The sequence below is a fragment of the Sminthopsis crassicaudata genome, chromosome 1 (assembly GCF_048593235.1).
Source record: "Sminthopsis crassicaudata isolate SCR6 chromosome 1, ASM4859323v1, whole genome shotgun sequence".
NCBI lineage: Eukaryota > Metazoa > Chordata > Mammalia > Dasyuromorphia > Dasyuridae > Sminthopsis > Sminthopsis crassicaudata.
The window spans coordinates 162,600,969-162,624,002 of record NC_133617.1 but is presented as its reverse complement, the minus strand read 5'-3'; the positions used below and the strand labels follow the sequence as shown (position 1 = coordinate 162,624,002).

At 35.5% G+C, this 23,034-nt stretch overlaps 1 protein-coding gene across 1 annotated transcript in view; it reads left to right on the top strand.

Annotated features, from left to right (window-relative positions):
- The window catches only part of SLC22A23 (solute carrier family 22 member 23), a 269,428-nt gene that overhangs the window by 207,464 nt on the left and 38,930 nt on the right, over window positions 1-23,034 (top strand). The window contains exon 5 of the mRNA XM_074270687.1: window positions 22,593-22,720. Coding sequence (XP_074126788.1) covers window positions 22,593-22,720 — 128 coding nt within the window. The remainder of the gene's footprint in view (window positions 1-22,592; window positions 22,721-23,034) is intronic.

The following is a 23,034-nucleotide window of genomic DNA, read 5'->3' as shown; positions in this document are numbered from 1 at the left end:
TGTAAAGACGTTGAATTATTAACTATGCTATGTTAAAAAGGAGGGGAAATGCTCTTAGCAATTAATGTAATCATAGATATCATCTGGGAATGAAACAAAAAATGATAAAAAGAATTGTAGAAAATGAAAAAATGATTTGGAAAATAATGAGGGAATTAGTGAGAAATCAAGCTGTGACAATGTAACAGCTTTTTAGTTGGGAGATAAAACCCAGAAATAAAGGAAACTAGGTAATGCTTGCATAGGGAGCTCTATTTGGCATATTGAAGAAACAAATTTAGATGAAGAGTAGAGAAACAAATCATGAAAAGACATATATTCTAAAATACATTTTTGTATAGAAATAAAAGGGGAAAATCACTCAAGAAAAGAAAAACTGAGTCTTAAATTAGACTTATTTCCATTAAAAATAACAAACATTTCTATAGTGCTTTCTGGTCTACAAAGCACTTTTGTCATAGTACTCCTGTGAGTACAAACATTATCTCCATTTTACAGATAGGGATTGGTTACATAGTTTGTAAGAATCAGAGGCTAGATTCAAAATCCTAAGTCAATTTTTTTTAACCTACTGTGCTTTATAATCATATGCATGCTAATTAGTAGATGTAGTGTTCTCTCCTAATTCTAAGGCAGATGAAGAAACTCCTCTGCAGGACAGCCAACCCCTTCTCTAAAATTTATTCTTTTAAAGAGGTTTCCTAGAGCACTAAGAAGTTGTGATTTGCTCAAGCAAGAAAGATCTTAACATCAATAATATTCAAAATGTTGTGGTTACTGATCTAGAACCAGACATCCCAGAGAATGAAGTAAAGTGGATCTTAAGAAGCATTGCTAAAATAAGGCTTCTAAAGGTGACAGAATTCCAGCTGAGTGACTTAAAATCCTAAAAGATGTTGCTATTAAAGTGCTACATTGAATATGCCAGCACATTTGAAAAACTCAACAGTGGCCACTGGATTTGAAAAGTTCCAATCTTAGAGAAAAGTAATATTAAAGGAATATTCAAATTACTGAACAAGTGTTCTCATTTCACACAGCAGCCTTTTTATGCTTAAGATTCTACAAACTAGGCTTCAGCAATATGTGAACCAAGAATTATCAAAAGTGCTGGCTGATTTTCACAGGCAGAAAAACTAGATGCCAAATTGCCAGTATTCACTGGATTATGGAGAAAGCAAGAGTTTTAGAAAAACATCTACTTCTGCTTCATTGACTTCACTAAAGCCTTTGCCTGTGAGGATCACGACAAAATATGGCAAGTCCTCAAAGAGATGAGAGTGCCAGATCATCTTATTTGTCTCTTGAGGAACCTATATGTAGGCCAAGAAGCAACAATTAGAACCAAACATAGAACAACTGATTGGTCTAAGATTGGAAAAAGAGCATGACAAAATTGCATGTTGTCAAATTATTTATTTAATTTATGAGCAGAGTACACCATGTGAAATGCCAGGCTGGATGAATCAAAAACTAATATTAAGGTTACCAGCAGAAATATAAATAATTTCAGGTATGCAGACAGTATCATTCTGATGGCAGAAAATGAAGAAAAAAATTAAGAAGCTTCTCGATGAGGGTGAAAAAGGAGAAGTAAAAGCTGTCTTGAAGTTTAACATTAAAAAAACAAAACAAAACACAAGACCATGGCAATTGATTCTGTCACGTCCTACAAGAAGAGAAAAAAAAAATGGAAATAGTGTCAGATTTTATATTGTTGGGCTTAAAGATCACTGTAAGTGATGACCACAGTCGTGAAATTAAAAGATGCTTGCTCCTTGGAAGGAAAACTTTGGCAGTTCCAGACAGTACGCTAAAAAGCAAAGACATCATCTTGCCAACAAAGGATAGTCAGAGTTATGGTTTTTCCAGTAACACACTGTAGCTATGAGAATTGTACTATAATAAAAGCTGAGTGCTGCAGAACTGATATTTTCAAGTTGTGGTGCTGGAGAAGAATTTTGAGAGTCCCTTGGACAGCATGGAAATTAAATCGGTCAATACTTAAATTAATTCAGATTACTCATTGGAAGGATAGATACTGACGGTGAAACTTAAATACTTTGAGCACATAAGAAGTCAGGACTCATTGGAAAACACCTTGATGCTGAGAAAGATTGAAGGCAAAAGGAAAAGGGGATAGCAGAGGATGAGAACATGAGCTTAGACAGACTTTGAGAGAGTGGAGGATAGAAGGACCTGCTGTGCTATATATAGTCTATGGAGTCAGGAAGAGTCGGACATGACTAAAAGACTAAACAACAAAAAAAGCTTCCATCCACTGTTCCTATTTATCCCCCTTGGCCAAGCAGAGTAGATCTAATCTCTCCTCCACATGTCAGCCTTTCAAACACTTGAAGACAGTTATGAAGTGTATCCCTCTCCCTCCTCACTCTTCATTCTATTTTTTTTCTTCTCTATTCTAAACAAATCTCCAATTTCTTCAACAAAATCTTATACACCACAAATATAAATAAAACATTTCCACCTCCTTAAAGATAATGGATTATTTATCTCTAGGAACCCTTTATAAATAATTGGGGGCAAAAATCCAGAAGGGCTGGCTTTTTTTTTTTTTGAGGGGAGCATCTGATGCTAAAGTCTGATTTTCTACACACATCTCCAGCACTCTAACCCCCCATGGATTGTTGACAAGATGATATTGTTAAAGTGTAAATCAATCCTTCAAAGGGACATGGTACCCTTTAGGTTTATTATGAGATGTGATCAAACAGTTTAAAACAAAGCTCTGCCCAGAGATTACAATGCTGACTGGTTGGACCAATTGGTCTATGAGGGTTTCACATACCCCAAGCACAGCATCCATCTATAACTTGCTGTATGGTACACATTTTATGGAGCCCTCAGGGAAGAAGCTGCCCTGTTTTCAAGATCACCTACATAAATAATGCAAAGTGAATTTAAACTGACTAGTAACAAAATCAACATTCACTCTGCTTCCAACCAGAATGAAAAGTTGCTATAAAACCACAAATTCTACAAATGTTGATACAAATACATATTGACTGTTTTAGAAAATATCTCCTTTTCTAATTAGACACCTTTCTTTCATATTATGTACATAAGAAATATTAATTCCACACCTTGTGCCTTTGTCTATATTTCTAACCTCTTGAATGAACTCCCTTATCTTATTATCAAATCCTACCCATCCTTAAAAACCAAGTTCACCAATATGCCATGAAGTCTTCCCCAATTTCTACAATTTACATTATTTTTTAATTTTTCTACTTTGAACTTTACAAATAGCAAATAAAATGAATCATTTCCATATACATTTAGGAACAAGATAGGGAGAGTATTACAGAAAATTATAAATTTCTTATTTTCTTCTAAAGTATATAAAAAATTAAACAAATAATTTCTAAAGCTGTCCAATTTGTGATTCATTTGGGTCTTCCTTCTGCCCTCTTTGCTTTTTAGAGATGAAAAGAAACCTCCTCTTTAGGCATCTTTGTGGCACAAGGAATAGAGTACTAGACCTGGAGTCAGGAAGACCTGAGTTTAAATAGTCTTAGATACTGCGTGACTTTAGGAAACTCATTTAACCTCTGTTTGCCTCAGCTTCCTCAACTACAAAATGGGGATATTAAGTGTGGTTGTGATCAAAATAGCACAGTGCCTGGCACAAAATAGGTCTATACAGACTATATTGTTGCCATTATTATTATTTCTATTACCCCTACTTCCTCCAAGTAGGATACAGTTAAGCACGATTACAAATATATGAGTATATGATTATATATGCTTATATTTCTATATATATTCATACACACAAATGTTTAGATACACACATTCATGCATTTATGTACATATGCATTTATACATATGTAGACATAGATATAAAACAAAATTAATATGGTTGACATATAATGTATTTTTTCTCTTGATTAAATCTTTTAAGTTTAACTTTGAGATCAATGATTACTGGTTCTACTTTTTTTTCTTTTGACTGACTTTTTAAAAATTTTGATTCATTAAAACAAGTTAATGGTTTTCACCATTTTTGAAAGAGAAATGGCATGGATTATTTAAACTAAGAAAATAAATTCAAGTACCTCATTATATACACACTAATTAGAATTAGGCAAAAAAGTGCTACCTTATAATGATCCTTAGAAAAATAATTTTACATAAATTAAAGTGATTTATATTGGCCTATTATATAATATGTAACTACTTTTCTTAGTTTCATTATAAAGTAGCACTTTTTTTTTTTTTTGCCTAATTCTTGTCAGTGTATATAATTGAAAAAGAATAATATATCTTTAAAGTCCTTTGGTCATACCTTTTTATCAATTCTCACACATCATCTTTCTCCCCACTCTGTACCCACTTCATTTGAATTCCTGAAATTTTACTAAAACTCTTGATGTAGAGAGTTGGGGATGAAAGGTGGAGGGAGGTTGGGTGATGGTATCTTGGGAAATTTGGATTAGGACCTAAAACAATATAAGCAATTTGCTCTTTTCTCAACCACAGCTTCCAATATCACATGTTTTCATCATTGGACAAAATACAAAATAAATTTCTTCTGACAAGACTACATTGACGGATACCTTTTATTTGTTATTTTTTCAACCTATCTAAAGATATTTTTTTAAATTAGCAAACTAATGAAAAAAAGGGTGGGAATGGTAAGGTAAATTAATATTGAGTGGGAAGAATATAAATTCTTAGCCTTGCAGCAATGTTTCAAATGACCTTTTAGAGTACAATTGAGTCAAGACATAGTTTGATTGAGTGGGGAAAGGATAGAATTTTCAGTGGCAGCACTTGAGCCTCACTTCTACATATATAAAGTAAAAATAATATTCCCAGTCTCTTCTTTATAGTGTACATCAGACTTTAGAGCTAGAAAGGACCACATCTAAATGTTTTGTTTTGTTTTTTTTTTTTCAAAAAAAGAAAACTGAAGATCAATGAGATTAAGTGACTTGCCTAAAGTCATATAATTTGTTAGGGATTTTTATCAGGATTTGAACCCAGATCTTTTGATTCCGAATCTAGAACTTTCTTTACTTTACTATATATTTCATTTGTTTTGAGAATTACATAAATATGCACCATTTTAATTATTACTAAAAAAAAGATTCACCCATTTTTCTAAAAAAATAAGTAAACTTAAATTTTTAAAATCTTATTTCAAAACCATAGATTTAAAGTTGGATGATTTGGAAATTCTGGCCTTAAAGGAAGGGTCATTTAAGAACATATTCCTTATCTTCCATTTCAACAAATATAAAATCTCTGACACTGGTATTTAAGGCCTTCCATGACTTCAGCCTTTCTTTTCAACCTTATCTCACATTTTCATGAAATCTTTGCTTCAAATTAATTTTGTAAAATCCAATCTTTGTTACTCCCATTCATGCTGACTTTGCATAGCTCTGTTATTGTCCTCAGTCTTTCCCCATTCATGGAATAGACTTCATCCATCCACTATCCTTGAAATCATCCCTTCCTCCCTTAAGTGAAAGGGACTCTCTATTATATCCAGTATGAAATATAAATCTTCTGTTTGGTTTTTTAAAACCTTTCATAACCTGGTTTCTTTGTACTATTCTCTTACATTACTTTACTCCTCTCCACACATTGTACAAAATGACTACCCTCCTTTGTTTCTTACACAAGACCTTCCACTCTGTGCCTTTTAGCTCATACCTGGAGCTCTCTCGTTCTTCCTCCACCTCCTGGCCTCCTTCAAGTCTCAGGCCCCTAAATGTCCTTCCCTCTGAAATTACCTCCAATTTATCTATATGTATCTTGCGTGAACTTAGTTGTTTGGATGTGGCTTACGCATTAGAATGTGAGCTCCTTAAAAATAAATAGATGTTTGCCTTTTTTTTGTATCCCTCGCACTTATCATAGTAAGCACTAAATACATTCTTATTGATTAACTTCAAAGTCCAAATTAAGACCACCTTCCCTAGTCAGCCTCTATGCCCCAGATTCAAACATTTTCATCGCATTCTACCTTCTATTGTAGTTATTTGAATACTTTCTCTCTCCTTTCTTCCCCACTCCTCACATATTAGATTGTAAAGGTTTTTAAGGGCAGAAATTGTTTTCATTTTTGTTTCCCCAGTATTCCCCCAATCTTGGTCTTAGCAAATTCTTAATAAACATTGAACTTTTGTTCAATTATTCATTAAAATTAGGAACTTAAACCAAAACTTGAACAAACTGTTGTAACTAAGGGCCAAAATAGAATTAAAAAAAATATATAAAACCAGTTTAAGGAAGGGAAAGGAGGAATGAAGAGAAAGAAAAAGAAAGGAAAGAAAAAAATTGGTAGAGCAGTCTGAACTGAATAAACTATGAAACCAAGTGTCAGGGTGTCAATCCGAACTGATATCCCATTCAATTCCAAAACCTGCTTAAAATTAATTTGGTTTTGAGAATTCCTTGACATTGTTTGAGATAATTGGAAATATCCCCTGAGGGGTCACAGAATCAGGACTGAGACTCCTTGCTTTAAGTTCCCCCTCTTCAATTTATTTCAATATTTAAAGGAATGATGGTTTCTTTCTTATATGTATCCTTGTTCCTCCTTTCCCACCCCCATCCATAAAAATTACAATTGCCTCTTAAACGTGGATGTCTGCCAAAGACCTCTTTTTGGGGCTCAGCTTTGATGAGCTTATCTTCAGTCATAAGTTCTTTGCATTGGAAGTGGTCCCAGAGGCCATCTAATCTGACCGTACCTGAACAGGTATCCCTCCTTCAACATTCTAGACAAATGCTCATATAGATTTTGCTTGAAGACTTTGAATAGGGGTAACTACATGAAGTAGTGGATAGAATAAAAGTCCTGGAGTCAGGAGGACCTGAGTTCAAATGTAGCCTCAGACACTTAACATTTACTAGCTGGATGGCTGAGCAAGTCATTTAACTCCATTTTCATTCACGTCTGACTCTTCATGATCCTATTTGGAGTTTTCTTGGCAAAAATATGGAGTCCTTCATCATATAGTAACCCCTTAAAGATTTATTCATTTAACTTCTTCTCAGAATTCTAAAGCTAAATTTCCTGAAACCTACTCTTTATCTTTACTCAAATATCCCCTGAACTCTTCCAACTCAAAAAGGGTAAAACTCATTTGCTTTTCATTACTAAATGTATTCCTGCCCCCAGCTTCTCTATTTTCAAAGATAGAGATTACCTGGTCATCTTATTCTTTCTCTCCTCTGTCACTCCACAGAATCAAGCAAGAAAGGATGTGTATTCCTAGTAGCTTTCAAATCCTGTCAATTCTATCTCTGAAATATCTTTAAAACTCATTCCCTTTTCTCAATTGCCACTATCCTGGCTCTAATTCTACTTCCTTAAACTACTATGGATGCCATTTTAATTTGTTTTTCTGCCTATAGTTTATCACTTGTCCAATATATTCTTCACACTGCTGATGGTATAATGTTCCTAAGGTATTACTCTGCTGATATCACTATATTGTTCAGAAACTTTCAGCAGTATCCTGCTGTTTACCCCAATTAAGTAGAAATTTCTGATACTTTCAAAGCCCTCAATAGCCTCAAAAACTTTCTCCAGTTTTTTTCCCTTTTGCAGACTGTATTCCATTCCTAGTCCCTTCTTCCTTTCTTACCCTGTCCTGTCTCTAGTATGCTATTCCTTATTCCTGAAATAGAGTTCTATCCAACCTCCATTTATTGAAGGAGATCAATTCAGATGCCACCTTCTCCATAAAGTTTTCATTATTCCACATGGAAACATTTCTTGAAGTCATTCTAGAAATAGATCAGACATCTCTCCTTTTCTCCCTTTCTCTAGCATTCTCTCCTTCTCTCTGTCTCAGACTCTCCATTTTCTGTTTCTCCAAGAAAGGGAACTTAAAGCAAAGAATCTCAGTCAGGATTCTTGACACCCCAGGGTCTATTTCCAATTATCTCAAACAATGTCAAAGAATTCTTTTTCTCTCTCTCCTCCTTTCCTCCTTCATTCCCTCTCTCTCTCCCTCCTTTCTTCCCTTCTTTCTCTATCTATCCCTCCTCATTGTTTCCCAGCACTTATCTCACATTTTCTTATACCTTAATTATTTTTTTTTGCCACATTAAACTGTAGGCGCTTTGAACGATGGTGTTGGTTTTATATCCCCGGCACTTAAACACAGAGCCTTGTTGATAGTAGGAATTTAAAACTTTACTAAATTAAACTGATGTCCTCAATAGCTTAGTAGGCAGCTTTTGATGAGTTATATTCAAAAAAGTAACCAGAATCCTGACAGTAAGTCTTTGAACTAAGGCTAGTCCTCTAACAACAAATATAAACTCATTCCATTGCCAGACACATAGTCAATGCCTTTCCATCCTGTTAGCAACCGTACCCAAGTTTGTGATCTTCTACTGAGCCATTGAGAACCCAGATTCACTTCCATGCACAATGAGATGTTGGAATAGGATTTTAATTTGTTATTAAATTTATGCCATATATATAATATGTTAATATATTATAATATGATACATATGATAATATATATTAAATTCATATCTTTAAAGTAGTATTTTATTTGCACAAGATATATAAGACGAGAGATTTCCATAAGGTTTGAAAAACTGTTTTAATGGCAAAAGTAGTATTGATCCCCCTTTATAGGCAAAAGGCAAAGAAGGTGAATTTATTTCTTTTGCAGAGACTTTGCTGTGTTAAATGAAGAGAGTCAGACAAAAGGAGAGAGATAGAGAGGTAAAGAGAAATAGGGTAAAGGAGAGGGGGAGAAAAAGTGAGAGAGAGACTGGGACAGAGAGAGAAAAGCTGTCATGGGCTTATCTCTGTCATTCCCAGAATGGCTGCAGGAAGTGTTTGCACAAGTTTTCTCTGAATGACTTGAAGAAATGTTATTAACTTGCTAGCTTTATGAAAGGGTCTACCCTAATGTAATTAAAGTATTCCATTGGGTGACATCCAGGTTTCAGTGGCATTTAAAGATTATAATATACTGCAGATCTGGAAACTATACTGTAAATGTCTTTGAGATTTAGACAAAATGATAAAAAGGAGTATGAAGAAACAGATAGGTGTATATGTCAGAAAGATTTCAAAGTGTTTATTAAAATGGAAAATGGGCCCATTCTGGTGTGCGGCTCCTGACCAAAGAGCATCAGTAAGCCCTACCAGCCTCAGTGGAGCTGGTGATCTCTGCTTGCCTTTGCACAGGTATTGCCACTTATATTTTTTATTTTCTTTTTAATTTAATTTTTTTTTGTTAGAAACCTCTTTTGATAACAAAGAAGGAGGAGTTATATTCAAAAAAGTAACCAAAATCCTGACAGTAAGTCTTTGAACTAAGGCTGGTCCTCTAACAACAAATATAAACTCATTCCATTGCCAGACATATAGTCAGTGCCTTTCCATCCTGTTAACAACCATACCCAAGTTTGTGATCTTCTATTGAGCCATTGAGAACCCAGATTCTCAAGTAAGGAGATACAGGGAGTTGGGCAGAAAAAGTCCACCAAACTAGGTATATTCATGCCTCATATTCATATTCATAAGATATGGGCATCTTAGGGAATACAGCGTTCCACAAAAATGAACTTACAGATAACTGAACCTTATCCCTTCGAAGACTAAAACCTCTTTTTTATAAAACATGCTACAAGCTTTCTTGAATTATTAAGTTTGGCGTTACAGTTTAGAGCTAGAGTTGGGGTTAGATGGTTGCCCATCTAACATTAGTTCTGTAAAGAAGTGGTAGTAACAAGTACTGATACAGTTAGCTCTGTAAGAGTGCCAATGGACTAAATCACATTGCTGTTGAGTCATTTCAGCCCTGCCTGATTCTTTGTGACCCCATTTGGGATTTTTTTGGCAAAGATGCTATAGTAGTTTGCCATTTCCTTCTTCAGAGGAGGAAACCGAGGCAAACAGGACTAAATGACTTGCCCAGAATCACATAACAAGTCAGTGTCTGAGGCTAGATTTTAACTCAGTTCTTTCTGACTCCAAGCCCAGCTCTCTTCCCACTATTCCATCTATTTGCCCTAAACAACATTATAGTGGCATTCAAAGTGTGTAAAGAACACTAAATAGTACCCGATTTCTTTGCCTCTGGTATTTTTAGTTTTTTGCTTTTTTTGTTTTGTTTTGTTTTTTCTCTGTCTGCTCTCTCAGTCCTTCAACAGGCTGCCTGTCATAGTTCCCCTAGACTCTTTCTAATATTTTACTTCTAATCTTTTGTGCTAGAACATTAAAGAATCAACCTTAGAGAATAACTCACATTTACATATCATTTTACAGCTTAGAGCATACTCTCATTTGACCATTATGGCCTTGTGAGTTAGGAAGCAGAAGTATTATCCATGCTGTGTAGATGAGAAAATTAGTCTGAGAAAATTTTAAGTGACTTACCCATCGGTCCACCTCATATCTACTACATGCATGGTTCTGTTCATTAAGCAATAAAACCAAATCCTCCAACTCCAGACCCAGAATTTTTCTCATTCCACCATACTTGCCTACTAAAATTGTGTTAAAAATTGGAAGAAACAGACATCGAGTGAAAGCCTGAAGGGATCTTCCATGAGTAAAGTATAGAGAACTAATAACAATTTTATTTTTTTTCTGTCTGTTACAACGTGGTGTTTGGCTTTGTTCCAGATAATTGAAAAAAAAAATAAATGACCTCATGATGAGTGAGGTATGGGGCAGGTAGATGGTGTTGTAGAGAGAGTACTGGGCTTGGAATTAGGAAGATTTATCTTTTTGAGTTCAAATCCAGCCTCGGACACTTACTAATTGTGTGAACTTGGGCAAGTCAGTTAATTCTGCCTGAGTTTCTTCATCTGTAAAATGAGCTGGAGAAGGAATAATCCCCAAATGGGGAGCCCTGGAGAGTTAAACAAGACTGAAGAACAACAAGAGAAGTGAGGTATTACTGTTTTGAATATGTATGTTGAGAAGCAGCTTGTCATAGTAGATAGATTGCCAAGAATACCTGTGTTCAAGACCCACCTCTGACATATACTGGTTGTGGGACCCTGGGTTGTCTCTTTAACTTAATGCTCTAGATAGCAGCATCAAACACAGGGCCTTATCAGTCATAACACTCCAGATTAAAATATTATAAGGAAGCATTTAACAAAATTAATATATATATATATATATAAGCTATGTGGTTTTCTAAGTCAATATATGGCCACAGAAATCTTTATTTACAGTTTAGAGGCTCTATTTGAGTTACATATCTTGTTCTAGGGAATTCTTAAAGATCATAAGTTAGAGAGAAACTGTTGTAGTTTAGTCTTTTCAATCCAGTCATGTTTGGCTCTTTTATGATTTCATTTGGAGTTTTTGTGGCAAAGATGTTTACGTGGTTTGCCATTTCATTCCCCATCTCATTTTACAGATGAGGAAACTGAGGCACACAGGGTAGAGTGACTTGCCCAGAATCGGACAGTAAGTATCTGAGGCCAGATTTGAATTCAGGTCCTCCTGACTCTGGTGCTCTATCCACTACATCCCTAACTGCCTCTGCAGAGAAGGTGTTCTTCTGCATTAGAAAAAAGAGTTTCTTTTAGAATCTAAAGCTTAGCCTTGTCTCTGGGCCATAAGAAAAATAAGTGTATTTCAGTTTCTTCATAAGACTGAAATATCTTCTTATGGCCCAGAGAATTTACAGGTGCCCATTGGAATTTTCACAGTAGAAACATCTAAAATTGAATTCTGTACTATCTCTTGCATCCATGCTGATCAATAATTGGCTATTTATTTATTTATTTTTAAAGATTGGGTCTTCCTTTCTCACCCTGACTTGAAATGCAGGGCTACTTATATCTAATCACAGAAGATTTGAGCTGCTACATTTTTGATCTTCTCAGGTTCTTCTCCCCTTAGGCTGCCTGCTGGCCCTCAGTACCATTCCCAGCCCAACCTTGCTATTTCAGTGTTGAATTGAATGCACGTGCCTGATCGATTTGGCCCTCTGCAGCTCAGAACTGCAAAATTCAAGAGATCTACCACCCTCAGCCTCCCTGGTGGCAAGAATTACAAGCAAGCACCATCATGCTTGGCAGATCTATAATGATCCTAAGAGGACCCTTTCTTTGCCCGGGAGAAATGACAGAGCTGTTCCGTTATACAAGGGAAGCTAGTCCACTCCAATAAACATTTATTAAGCATCTGCTCAGGTATCTAGGTGTTGAACTTTGAGTCAGGAAGATCTGAATTTGAATTATCCTTCAGACCCTCTCTACCTGTGTGAGTTGAGGCAAACCATTTAACCTTGGTCAGGCTTAGACTCCTCACCTGTAATATGGGAATAATAGCATCTACCTCTTGCACTCAATGGGAAGATCAAATGAAATCACATATTTAAAGCTGTTTGCAAACCTTAAAAGTACTTTAAAAAAAAAGAAAAGAAAAGGGGCAGCTAGGTGGCGCAGTGGATAGAGCACCAGCCTTGAATTCAGGAGGACCCGAGTTCAAATCTGGTCTCAGACACTTAACACTTCCTAACTGTGTGACCCTGGGCAAGTCACTTAACCCCAGCCTCAGAAAAAGAAAAAGAAAAAAAAAAAAAAAAAGAAAAATGGTAACTATCATCATCATAATAATTAATGTTATTATTAAAAGCCATTGGAAATGGAAAAAGAAAAGGAAAAAGAGGCTCTACCCAAACTCTACTGGCCTCAGACACTTAGCACTTCCCAGCTGAGTTATCCAGGGCAAGTCACTTAATCCCAATTGCCTCAGGGGGGGAAAAAAAGAATGCCAAGATAACTATTTAATATGGAAATAAAATTATCCCCCCCAAAAAAACTCAAAACAAAACAATACAATTTAAATCAAGTTCACAGACCCCCAGGTTAACAACATTGCCTACACTAAAGGAATTTGGGTATGTGTAGGTATGATCTGGAATTATTAATGAGTAATTATTTAGCATATGGTGTGTGCAAGGTTTATAGTATTCCATGTTCTATCTTCCCAAGGTGTCTTCAATCTATCAGAAAAATAGCTATTCATACAATTTATTAGAAATATTCAACAAACAAAATAATAAATCACAATGGCACTTCTATCAGACTGTGGTGGCAAAGAGGTCTGTGGAGATTTTAGCCAGGGCTGGCCTGAAAGGCAAACCACAGCAATAAACAACTAGATGGATCTGTATGACCCAGATAGCCAAGCATTGCCTCAGGCCAAGCAGAAAGAAGAAGACTGATTAATTCCTTCTCTGCCATTGGATAAGTGACCTGTCATTAGCTTGTGTTGTTCAGTCATTTTTTCAGTTGTGTCCAACTCTCTGTGATTCCCATTTGGGGTTTTCTTGGCAAAGATACTGGAATGGTTGGCCATTTCTTTTTCCAGCTCATTTTACATATGAGGAAACTGAGGCAAACAGCCACACAATGAGAACAGATTTGAACTTAGGAAGAATCTTTCTGCCCACCCAACACTATCCACTACCTAGCTGTTTCATCTTTAGCTACTTTAATCTGATAAAATGCCTACTATCAAGAGGAATTAAACTTTAATTAATTAGTTCCTACAATTCATTTTAGATACATTTCTTTCTTTTTTCTGCATTTTGCCCAACCTAAAGCCTGGATTGTATATTCTTCTGTTCTAATGTAATCTCAGCTCTCCTTGCTATTTAGAAACAAAGGTAGAGAGTAAAACATTCTTCACCCCAATATTATACTATGGTTACTTTTGTTGGACTCTACCACAACCTATAGAATCAATCAAGCAACAATCATTTGGTAAGCACCTACTAGGTTAAATTTTACCTCAGATACTTACTAGCTGTGAGACTTGGGCAAGTCTCTTACCACTATTTGCCTCAGTCTCCTCATCTGTAAAAAAATGAGCTAGGGAAGGAAATGGCAGATTCTTTCAGTATTTTGCCAAGAAAAGGTGCTGGCTGCGATGAAGAGTTGGATACAACTGAAGAATAATAAAATGCATCAGCCCTAGGTTATATAGAGGGCTGGGGACAATTTAGCACATCAAGAGGCAGATGAATGTGTGTGTGTGTGTGTGTGTGTGTGTGTGTGTGTGTGTGTGTGTATGATGGACCGCTATGGGAATCTGGCAAAGTGCTTTGCATAAATAATAAAATAATGTCTCTGGTGTGAGAATTTGCCAATCAGTGGCAAACCACTCCAGTATCTTTGCCAAGAAAACTCCGGATGGGATCACAAAGAGTTGGACATAACTAAAATCTTTGCATAGATTTGAATTTATTCACTTTATACTGAATACTTTTACATATTTACTTTTCTCTATTAGAATGTAAGCTCCTTCAAACAGGAATAATTTCATTCTTTGTACTTCTATCTCCAATTTTTAGCCCATTCGGAAAAAAGGGAATAAGCAAATATAACAACATAATACAATATCATAACACTTGGTCTAGTGCATGCATGGTACATAGTAGGCGTTTAATAAATGCTGATTTTGTCAAGAAGAATGATCTTCAGACTGAAAAAGGGTAGAATAAACATGGTTAAGATGATAATGATAATAATAGATAGCACTTATAGAACACTTAAGGTTTTCAAAGTTTATCCCATTTTACACTGACTTGGATGGTTAAATTATTTTCCCAGTGCCACATAGTAAATCTAGTTCAGATTTGAACTCAGGTCTTTATGAGTCTTCTATACCACCTAGCTGTGGGAACAAGTGAGAAGATAGAAAGCATCTAACTATTTATTTTTATTGTTGTTCATTCATTTCAGTCATATCTGACTCTCTGTGACCCCATTTGAGGTTTTTGTGGCAAAGACACTGGAATGATTTGTCATTTCCTTTTCTAGTTCATTTTGAAGATAAGGAAACTGAGACAAACAGGGTTAAATGACTTGCCCAGCATCACACAACCAGTAAGTGTCTGAGGCCAGATTTGAATTTAGGAAGATGAATCTACCTGACTTCAGGCCAAGAATGCTATCCCCTTTTCTAAGTAGCTGCCACTGCTATTTATTCTAGATGAGTTCAAGTTTTTTCCCCCTTTTTTGACCCATATTAATTATATCTTAAGAACTTCAAAAATAAACAAATTATTGGGGGCACCTTGTAGGAAAGATTATTAGACTGCTATGGAAAATCCTTGAAGAATAATGGAAAATAGGAAAAGGGGGTAGGCAGATATGCTGATTTTCAAAAAGGGATGGAATTCAAAATGTGAAATATTGAAATACTTAGCAAAATAACATTGAAAGATTATCTGTGAGCACCAAGGACAAAAAGCAGCAACTAATAGGAAGATAAATGGGTTCACTAGTAATGGTAGATGACATTTTATAGGACTTGATGCTGGCCAAAGCATTTTACATACACTATCTCCTAGAACTCTCACAATAACCCTGTAAAGTAGGTAATGCATTTTACAAGTGAAGAAAGGAACAGAGAAGTTAATTTACTTATCCAGACACGTAGCTAATAAGTAGCAGAGCTGTAACTCAAACCTAACCTAAAATCTAGTGACTCAGAATCCATTGTTCTTTGCCCAAAAGGGACTAAACTAAATTACTTGTACTTTCACCCAGCAATATCAAGACTAAGCCCAAAGTGATGGGGGGAAAAGAGAGTTTCGAAAGGATTCAGCTGTAAAAAAAAAAATTTTTTTTGCAATTAATTTTGTAGGTATAAAGAATTAGAAAGTAAGAGTTTCCCTCAATTGAGAGAACAGCTAACCAGATTACATGAATTAATATAATTTTATTGTGCTATAAGAAATGATAAAAGTATTAATTAAGAGAAATTGAGAAAACATGTATAAACCGATTCAGAGGGAAGTAAACTGAGATAAGAGAACAATATATATAATCACAATATAAATTTATACAATAACAATAACATTGCAAGAACAAAAAACTTTGAAAATATAAGAACTCTAATCAATGAAATGACCAGCCATTATTCCAGAAGACTTTTTGAATCTTCCCCAATCCTGACAGAGAGGTGAAGGACTCAAGCTATAGTATGAGATATACATTTTGGGTTCTATCCTTGAATCTGGTTTTTAGTATTTTTGTCAATAACTTGGATAAAATTACGTAATTATTTAATGAATTTAGTTCGAGACATAGATGAACTATTTTTCCAATTTGTAGATGATACAGTAGATAAAATGTGAGACCTGCAGTTAAGAAGACCCGAGTTCAAATGTAACCTCAGATATTTACCAGCTATATGACTGGGCAAGTCAGTCTCTATTTGCCTCAGTTTCCTCATCTGTAAAATGTGGCTAATAGTAGTACCTAACCCTCAGGCTTGTTGATACAATTAAAAGAGATAATAATTTATAAAATGTTTAGTGTAGTACGTAGAACATAGTAAGCTCTATTTAAATGTTAGCTATAGCTGTTAAATAAATAAAAGTGTGTTAAGAAAACACTAGATGAGAAAAATTAGAATTTCTCTTCCTTCCCCCCCAAATAATTTCAACAGGATTGAACAGGATAATTTGTGCCATTGGCCTTTTGTCTAGCTAGTTAAGCCTGAATACCTCTTTTCAGAATAAAGTTTATAAATAATTGAAGGAAATGCTAAATTTCAATTAAAGAGTTTTTTTCTTCTCTAAGTTTATGGATTCCAGAATAAGATGAGAATTAATAAGCCTATAAATATGTGCGTGTGTGTGTGTGTATATATATATATATATATATATATATATATATATATATATATATATATATATATATATATATATATATATATATATATTCCTTTTGTTTAGTTAATTAGTAGCATAAGAATAGATAGTGCTGTGGGAAATTTTTCTTTCTTTGGAGCAAAAAAAGTTGTATTTGAATCCCAACTTTAACACTTACTACCTGTATGACCTTAGAACTTCCATCCACCCAACAAGCATTTAGTAAGGCAATCTTCAGCAAGATAGCATGACATAAAATAGAAGGAAAGCTAGCTTTGGAACCAAGAAGTCCTGGATTCAAGTTGTGACCAATACATACTAGCTGTGTGACCTCAATAAAATCACTTAAATTTTCACTTTCCCCAAGAATCCACAGGAGACTACGTGTTGCTGATCAAAGATCTGTTTTAGTACAGTGTTTCATCCCTGGGAGCTCCATCCATCAAAGAAATCACAAGGCTGTACCCCTCTTCCTCATTTCCCCTAAAGCAGCTATCTTTAACTATTTAAGAAGCTATCACGTAAAAAAAGGAATTAGATTCCTTTCCTCCTTTGTGTAGCTTGATTCTGTTCATATTCTAAGACTTTAGGCCTGCTTTTTAATTTACCTATTGTATTGCATTATGAACCTATCAGGAGAGATTTCATTAAGGCTGCATAATGTGGCCCTGTGGCATATCATTGCAATCTCAAGCATCCTGAGATTACTTTAAGGCCAACAGTTCACTGATTGCTTCCAGTTATACAGGAGGGTTAAATACCACAGAGGGTAGTAATACAGAGATAATTACTAGCTGCAAAAATACCATGAGCTGCATGGAGTCCACAAAGAGAGGCTCCACAATTCAGTATATGAGGCGGATGGTTTAAACAGTGTGGGTCAACCCACACTGGACAAGAGTGACCTTGGTGACCATTTTGCAGCTGGTCAAAGAGATTATTCATTTTGAAGATAGAAGAATACTGATAGAATGTGTATCCCAATGTTGCAACTAAATGAAGGATATTTTTCAAAACATTTTCTCCAGCCTCTGCAGTTCTTCAGGGACCACTTGGGGAAGGAGAAGTAATTTGCTCATGCATGACTCTTTACAGAGAGTGTTCAATTACTTTTCTCTTACTTTTTCTACTACTCAGGGACTGGTGATAAACTCATTGTTTTAGTCAGGATTCTTGGATGTGGTTTAAAAAAAAAAAAGGTTAGTCATACTTTGATTTGCTAATTGAGAGGGGAGGATGGAGCACAGTCAATTCATACTGTATAGGATATGATAGCTAGTATTTATATAGCATTTACACAGCAAAGCATTTTTTACATTTATTTTCATCTTAAGAATCTAAAACAAAAGTAGACCATAGGAATCATCTTTTCCAACCTGTCCATTTTAAACATGAGGAAAGTGTGAAGCCCAGAATGCCAGAGTTCAGACTGATAATAAATAACTCAGCTGGGATTTGAACCTGGATTTTCTGACTCCCAGTCTAGGATGTTCTTCTTTTGTTGAATGTAGACTCTATTGTCAAAGTCCTGTCCCTGTTTCTCAGTCTCTTCTTCTTACCAAGAATAGAACACAACTTGAGAATGGACATAATTGAAAATAACCATTAGCAGCTCTATCCAGCGATACAAAACTACCCCAACCAGAGCTGGGCAACATGAGAACCTAGCATTCCATGAGGCTAGAGGAATTTAAACAGCAAAATGTAGGCATGTCGAGGGAATCTGTATGGAGGAGGGAGGGAATGAAACATCCCCCTGTGCCAAGTTGAGAGAATCTGACACTTCCCAAGAGGCTGCTTTTTTTTTTTTTTTTTTTAAGATGCTTCTCTCTCTCCCTGAATCAGGAATTGTCCAACATTACACATGCTATGTAAATTTTTTTCCTTCTGGTCAATAAAGCTTTTGGAAAGAAGCCTTCCAATTGATTTTAGAAATGGTGATATTCCATTCTTTCCCCAGATTTTCACCCTTTGTTTAACCAGTTCTATCTACTTAACTGGAAGCTCGCCAAAGAAGCCAGTTACAGAATTTTGGATGTAGAATTGGGGGGAACTCAAAGGCCGTCAAACTCCACCCCCTCATTTTGCATATAAGAAAACTGAAGCACAAAGAAATTGTGACTGAACCAGGCTTATACGAATGTCTGTCATTGTTATAAGACACATATTATATTATATATTATCTTATATCATCTTATTATTATATATTATGTATCAGACACTTACATTAACTGTCTGAGATAGGATTAGAGCTCATGTCCTCCTAACTCCAACTTTGACTCTCTCCTCACTATACCAATGAGTTATTTCAGTCTTTAGTAGAAGAATCCTTTTCCTTAACCATTCTCTCATTCATTTATCTACATCTCTATGCTTGATTCCATTCCCTTAACTTAAATACTACATGCAGAGTGTCGGTAATAATAATTGATTATAATGATGATTCCTACTCATAATTCTCAAAGGTTTACAAAGTGTTTTCCCCACAAAGGACATTCGGTGAGGCAGGCCTTGAGGATATTATAAGCATTATTTCTATTTTACAGATGGGAAAACTGAGACTCAGAGAGGGACTTGCCAGGGTACAAACAACCAAGGCCAGACTCATCATTGGCACCCATGTTTCCTGACAATAAATTCAGCATTCTTCCTATCACACCACACTTCTTGAAGGAATCATTCTATAGATAAATCTTTTTTATGTACTGTGCTGCCATATTTTAGAAATCTGTTAGAATTACCAAACTCCTGTTTGTTAGAGATATTTTTTTAAAAATTCATTCTTTGGGTACAAAGTAAGATTTGGTAGTTCTTTCCAATTTTGAGAGTCTGTGATACAATAAGTTATAGAATCAGTCCAGATTTCTTTATCTTTTTCCTTCATTGCTGAGAGAAAGCACAATACAGAAGTCAGTCCACTGAATTTGGAGTTAGAAAGATCTGGGTCCAAATTCCATGTCATATTCCTGTAAGCTGTATGACCCTGGGCAAGATACCATACAATTTTCTTATGCATAAAATGAGATTGTTGGATTCAGTGCTCCTCTTCAGCTCCATATTCATGATACTATTCAATCCACATATCAGAAAATGCTATAAGAGTGATTTATCTGAAATTCAGCAGTGTTTGACCGAGTCTGTTACGATAGCCACACAAACAAGATGGAGAAATGGGGCCTGAAAAGTATGGAAATGAACTGGTTGAACAGATGAATCCAAAGAGTTAATTGTATGTCAATGTGGAGGAAAGAGTCCCTAGTGAATCACTGGAATCTCTGTCCTCTGCTTCACTCTGGCCTATATTTTTATCATGGCTTGAATTGAGACACAGACTGCATCCTTATCAAATTTTCAGATGACATGAAACTAACTGTCAAGGCTATTTCACATGCTGGATGACAGACTTAGGATCCAAAAGAATCCCAACTAACTGGAAGAATTGATAACACAATATAAGATAGAATTTAATAGTAATAAATTTAAAGATTTTTAGTTAAGTTTAGAAATCAGTTATATAAATATGGAATTAGGGAGCTATTGCTTGATATTAATTCCTATGAGAAAGACATCAAGGGATTTTGATAGACTGCCTATTTATCCAGAGTTAAAACTATGATATGATCATCCCCAGAAAACTTATCTGATCTTGGACTGTTTCTTAGTCATTCAGTAAATATTTGTTAAGTGCCTAATATGTGCCAACACTGTGCTAAGACTTGAGGATGCAAAGAAAGGCAAAAGGCAGTCCCTGGCTTCTGATAGAGAATGCAAACACATTAAAAAAAAGGTAAAAGGGAAGAGGTAGTACCCAGCATGGGGAGTGAAGCACGGAGAAGTGAAGCCAGGTGAGAAATGATTAGAGCACTCCCCTAGGTGCTTCTTTGAATAGAGAATATGGAAGACCTCTATCCTCTCCAATCTGAAAGAGAAGGGGGCCCCAGGAATAAAAAAAACTGACTGATACTTTAAATGATCCTTTAGGAAGGTCCAGAGAATTATAACAACATCCAAAGGCAATATAATCAAGTGGTGTCTCTGCTTAGTCCCAAAGAATAGGAAAAGCAATCTTCTCGCTCATCAAGTATCCAGGGTCTCCAGAGGAGATAACTGAGCAATGAGAAAATGTAAAACCATTCAATGTGAGCGTTTTTGGAAGGAACGGAGAATATTTAGGCTAAAGTGGATTTTCTAGGCAGAATAACTGTCTTGATTTATTTGAAGGTCTATCAAAGGCAAGAAGCATTAGACAATTCTGTTTGGCTACATAAGACAAGTAATACCATTGAATAAAAACTACAGGAATGCGGATTTCAGTTTAACATTAGGAGCAAATCTCTTAAAAACTACTGAAAAGAAATGGAGTGAGGTGTCTTTTAAGGTAATGAATTCCTTGACACTGATGAAAGGAGATTTTATAAAAGGGATTCATGAAGCTAGATTGCTCAGTGGATAAAGCATTAGACCTGGAGTCAGAAAGGCCTGAGTTCAAATCCAGACTCAAACAGTTTCTAATTTTGTGATTCTCTCTTTACCTCAGTTTCTTCAACTATAAGTAGAAATATTAATAATAAGTAGAAATAATTATACTACCACCTATATCAATGTTGTTATAAGAATCAAATGAGATAGTAGGCACTTAACGTTTGTTTCTTTTCTTCCTTCCTTCTTGATTGGGTAGAGGAGATGAGTAGGTAGGTCTGTGAGAAATTCTAAGACTCCATGAGTTTTAGGATTATAGACTGTTAGAGCTTGTATGGAGTTCAGAAATCTTCTCATCCAAACTTTCTTTCTCCTAATTATATCAAAGAGAAAAGAGGGCCCAAGAATATATAAAGCCAAGACTAGAATCCAGAATTAACGATTCCCCATCTGAAGCTCATTTTCCTTTATCATAAATGAGGGGGGGGTGTTCATACACACACACACACACACACACACACACACACACACACATATATATATATATATATATATATATATATATATATATATATAATATCCTAAATATATACTTGAATATGTATATTTGGAAAAGTAAACTAGATGTGAAATTTAAGAGATAAATAAGTTCCCACCCTTGGACTTAAAATCAACTTCAGTAGCACAAGCTACAAAGAAGGTTATTAATGGATTACAAGCTCCATATGAGTCAATAATACAATAAAGGAACCAAAAAATTAGTTTAATTATGCCCTGCCTTAATTGAAGCATGGTTTCAGAAGGAATGGAGTGATAATCCTGTTATACTCAGCCCTGGAGTGCTTCATTCAGTTCTAGGTCCCTGACTTTAGGAAAAACTTTGGCAAGGTGAGGAGAGCTAAATAGGGGTAAAGGAACTAGAAGCTATGCGGTGGAGAATCAGTTGAAGCATCCAGTAATATCTGTAATAAATAAGAGAAGATTGAAAGGGACACATTAGCTGTTTTCAATGGAGTATCTGAAGGGTTGTCACAAGGAAGAGGAATTATATTTGATGTGTTTAACCTGACAACTCAGAATTAAGATTAATGGACAGAAGATTCATAAAGGGAAAAATTCTCAACAAATAGAGCCATCCAAAAATGGAATAGGCTACCTCGGGAGGCTGTGATTTCCTTGTCCCCGGAGTTCTTTGAGTAAGGGTTAATAAAATAGATTGCCTCTGAGATGAGGTATGTCCACAATTGGTAAAATATAGATTATTTATTTGCTACATGCTTCTTCATTCTCACAATCTTCTTTTCCCAAAGGTGGAAATAATACATACTTTATCTATTGAGGAGAAATAAAATAATCATATACAATTTATCAGAAGCCACACCCCAACCCCAGGTGCCATTCCAAACATAGAATAAGATTCTGTCACTGCCCAGAAAGCTCAAAGTTTGAAAGCTTAATTGTGTCTTTTGTATTTTGAGCACCACAGGAACTTGAAAAATTTCACTAACAGGTCTTATATCTTTGAAGTATTTTCCCAGAGTCCCTCCGGTGGCTAATGGCCACACAGCAGTTTGAACCAGCAAAGAAGTTGATCCTGCACTTCACACAGAAAAACCGCATGAATCCTGAGAATGATATCAAAGGAGTGATGTCGGGTGAGTATGTGCATGCCCAGGGGGGCAGCCGTGCCCTCGAGCCTTGGGAAAGCAGGAGCATCTCTGGGCAGCCTGAAAGGCCAGAACTGAACATCCCAACAGTTCCTAGATTTCCATTTATTGTTCTGTTTTATTAAGTAGCTTCCATTGTCAGCTGAATATTCCCATTTTATTTGGCCTAGATCTGTTGAAATAATAACAATGTTCACCCAAGCAACTTGAAAGTAGGTTGAAATCCTTCCAAATTGTGGTGGTCAGTAGATATTGATTGGGTGTGCTAATGTAAGAAACTGACTTTACAGAAAAAAAAAAAA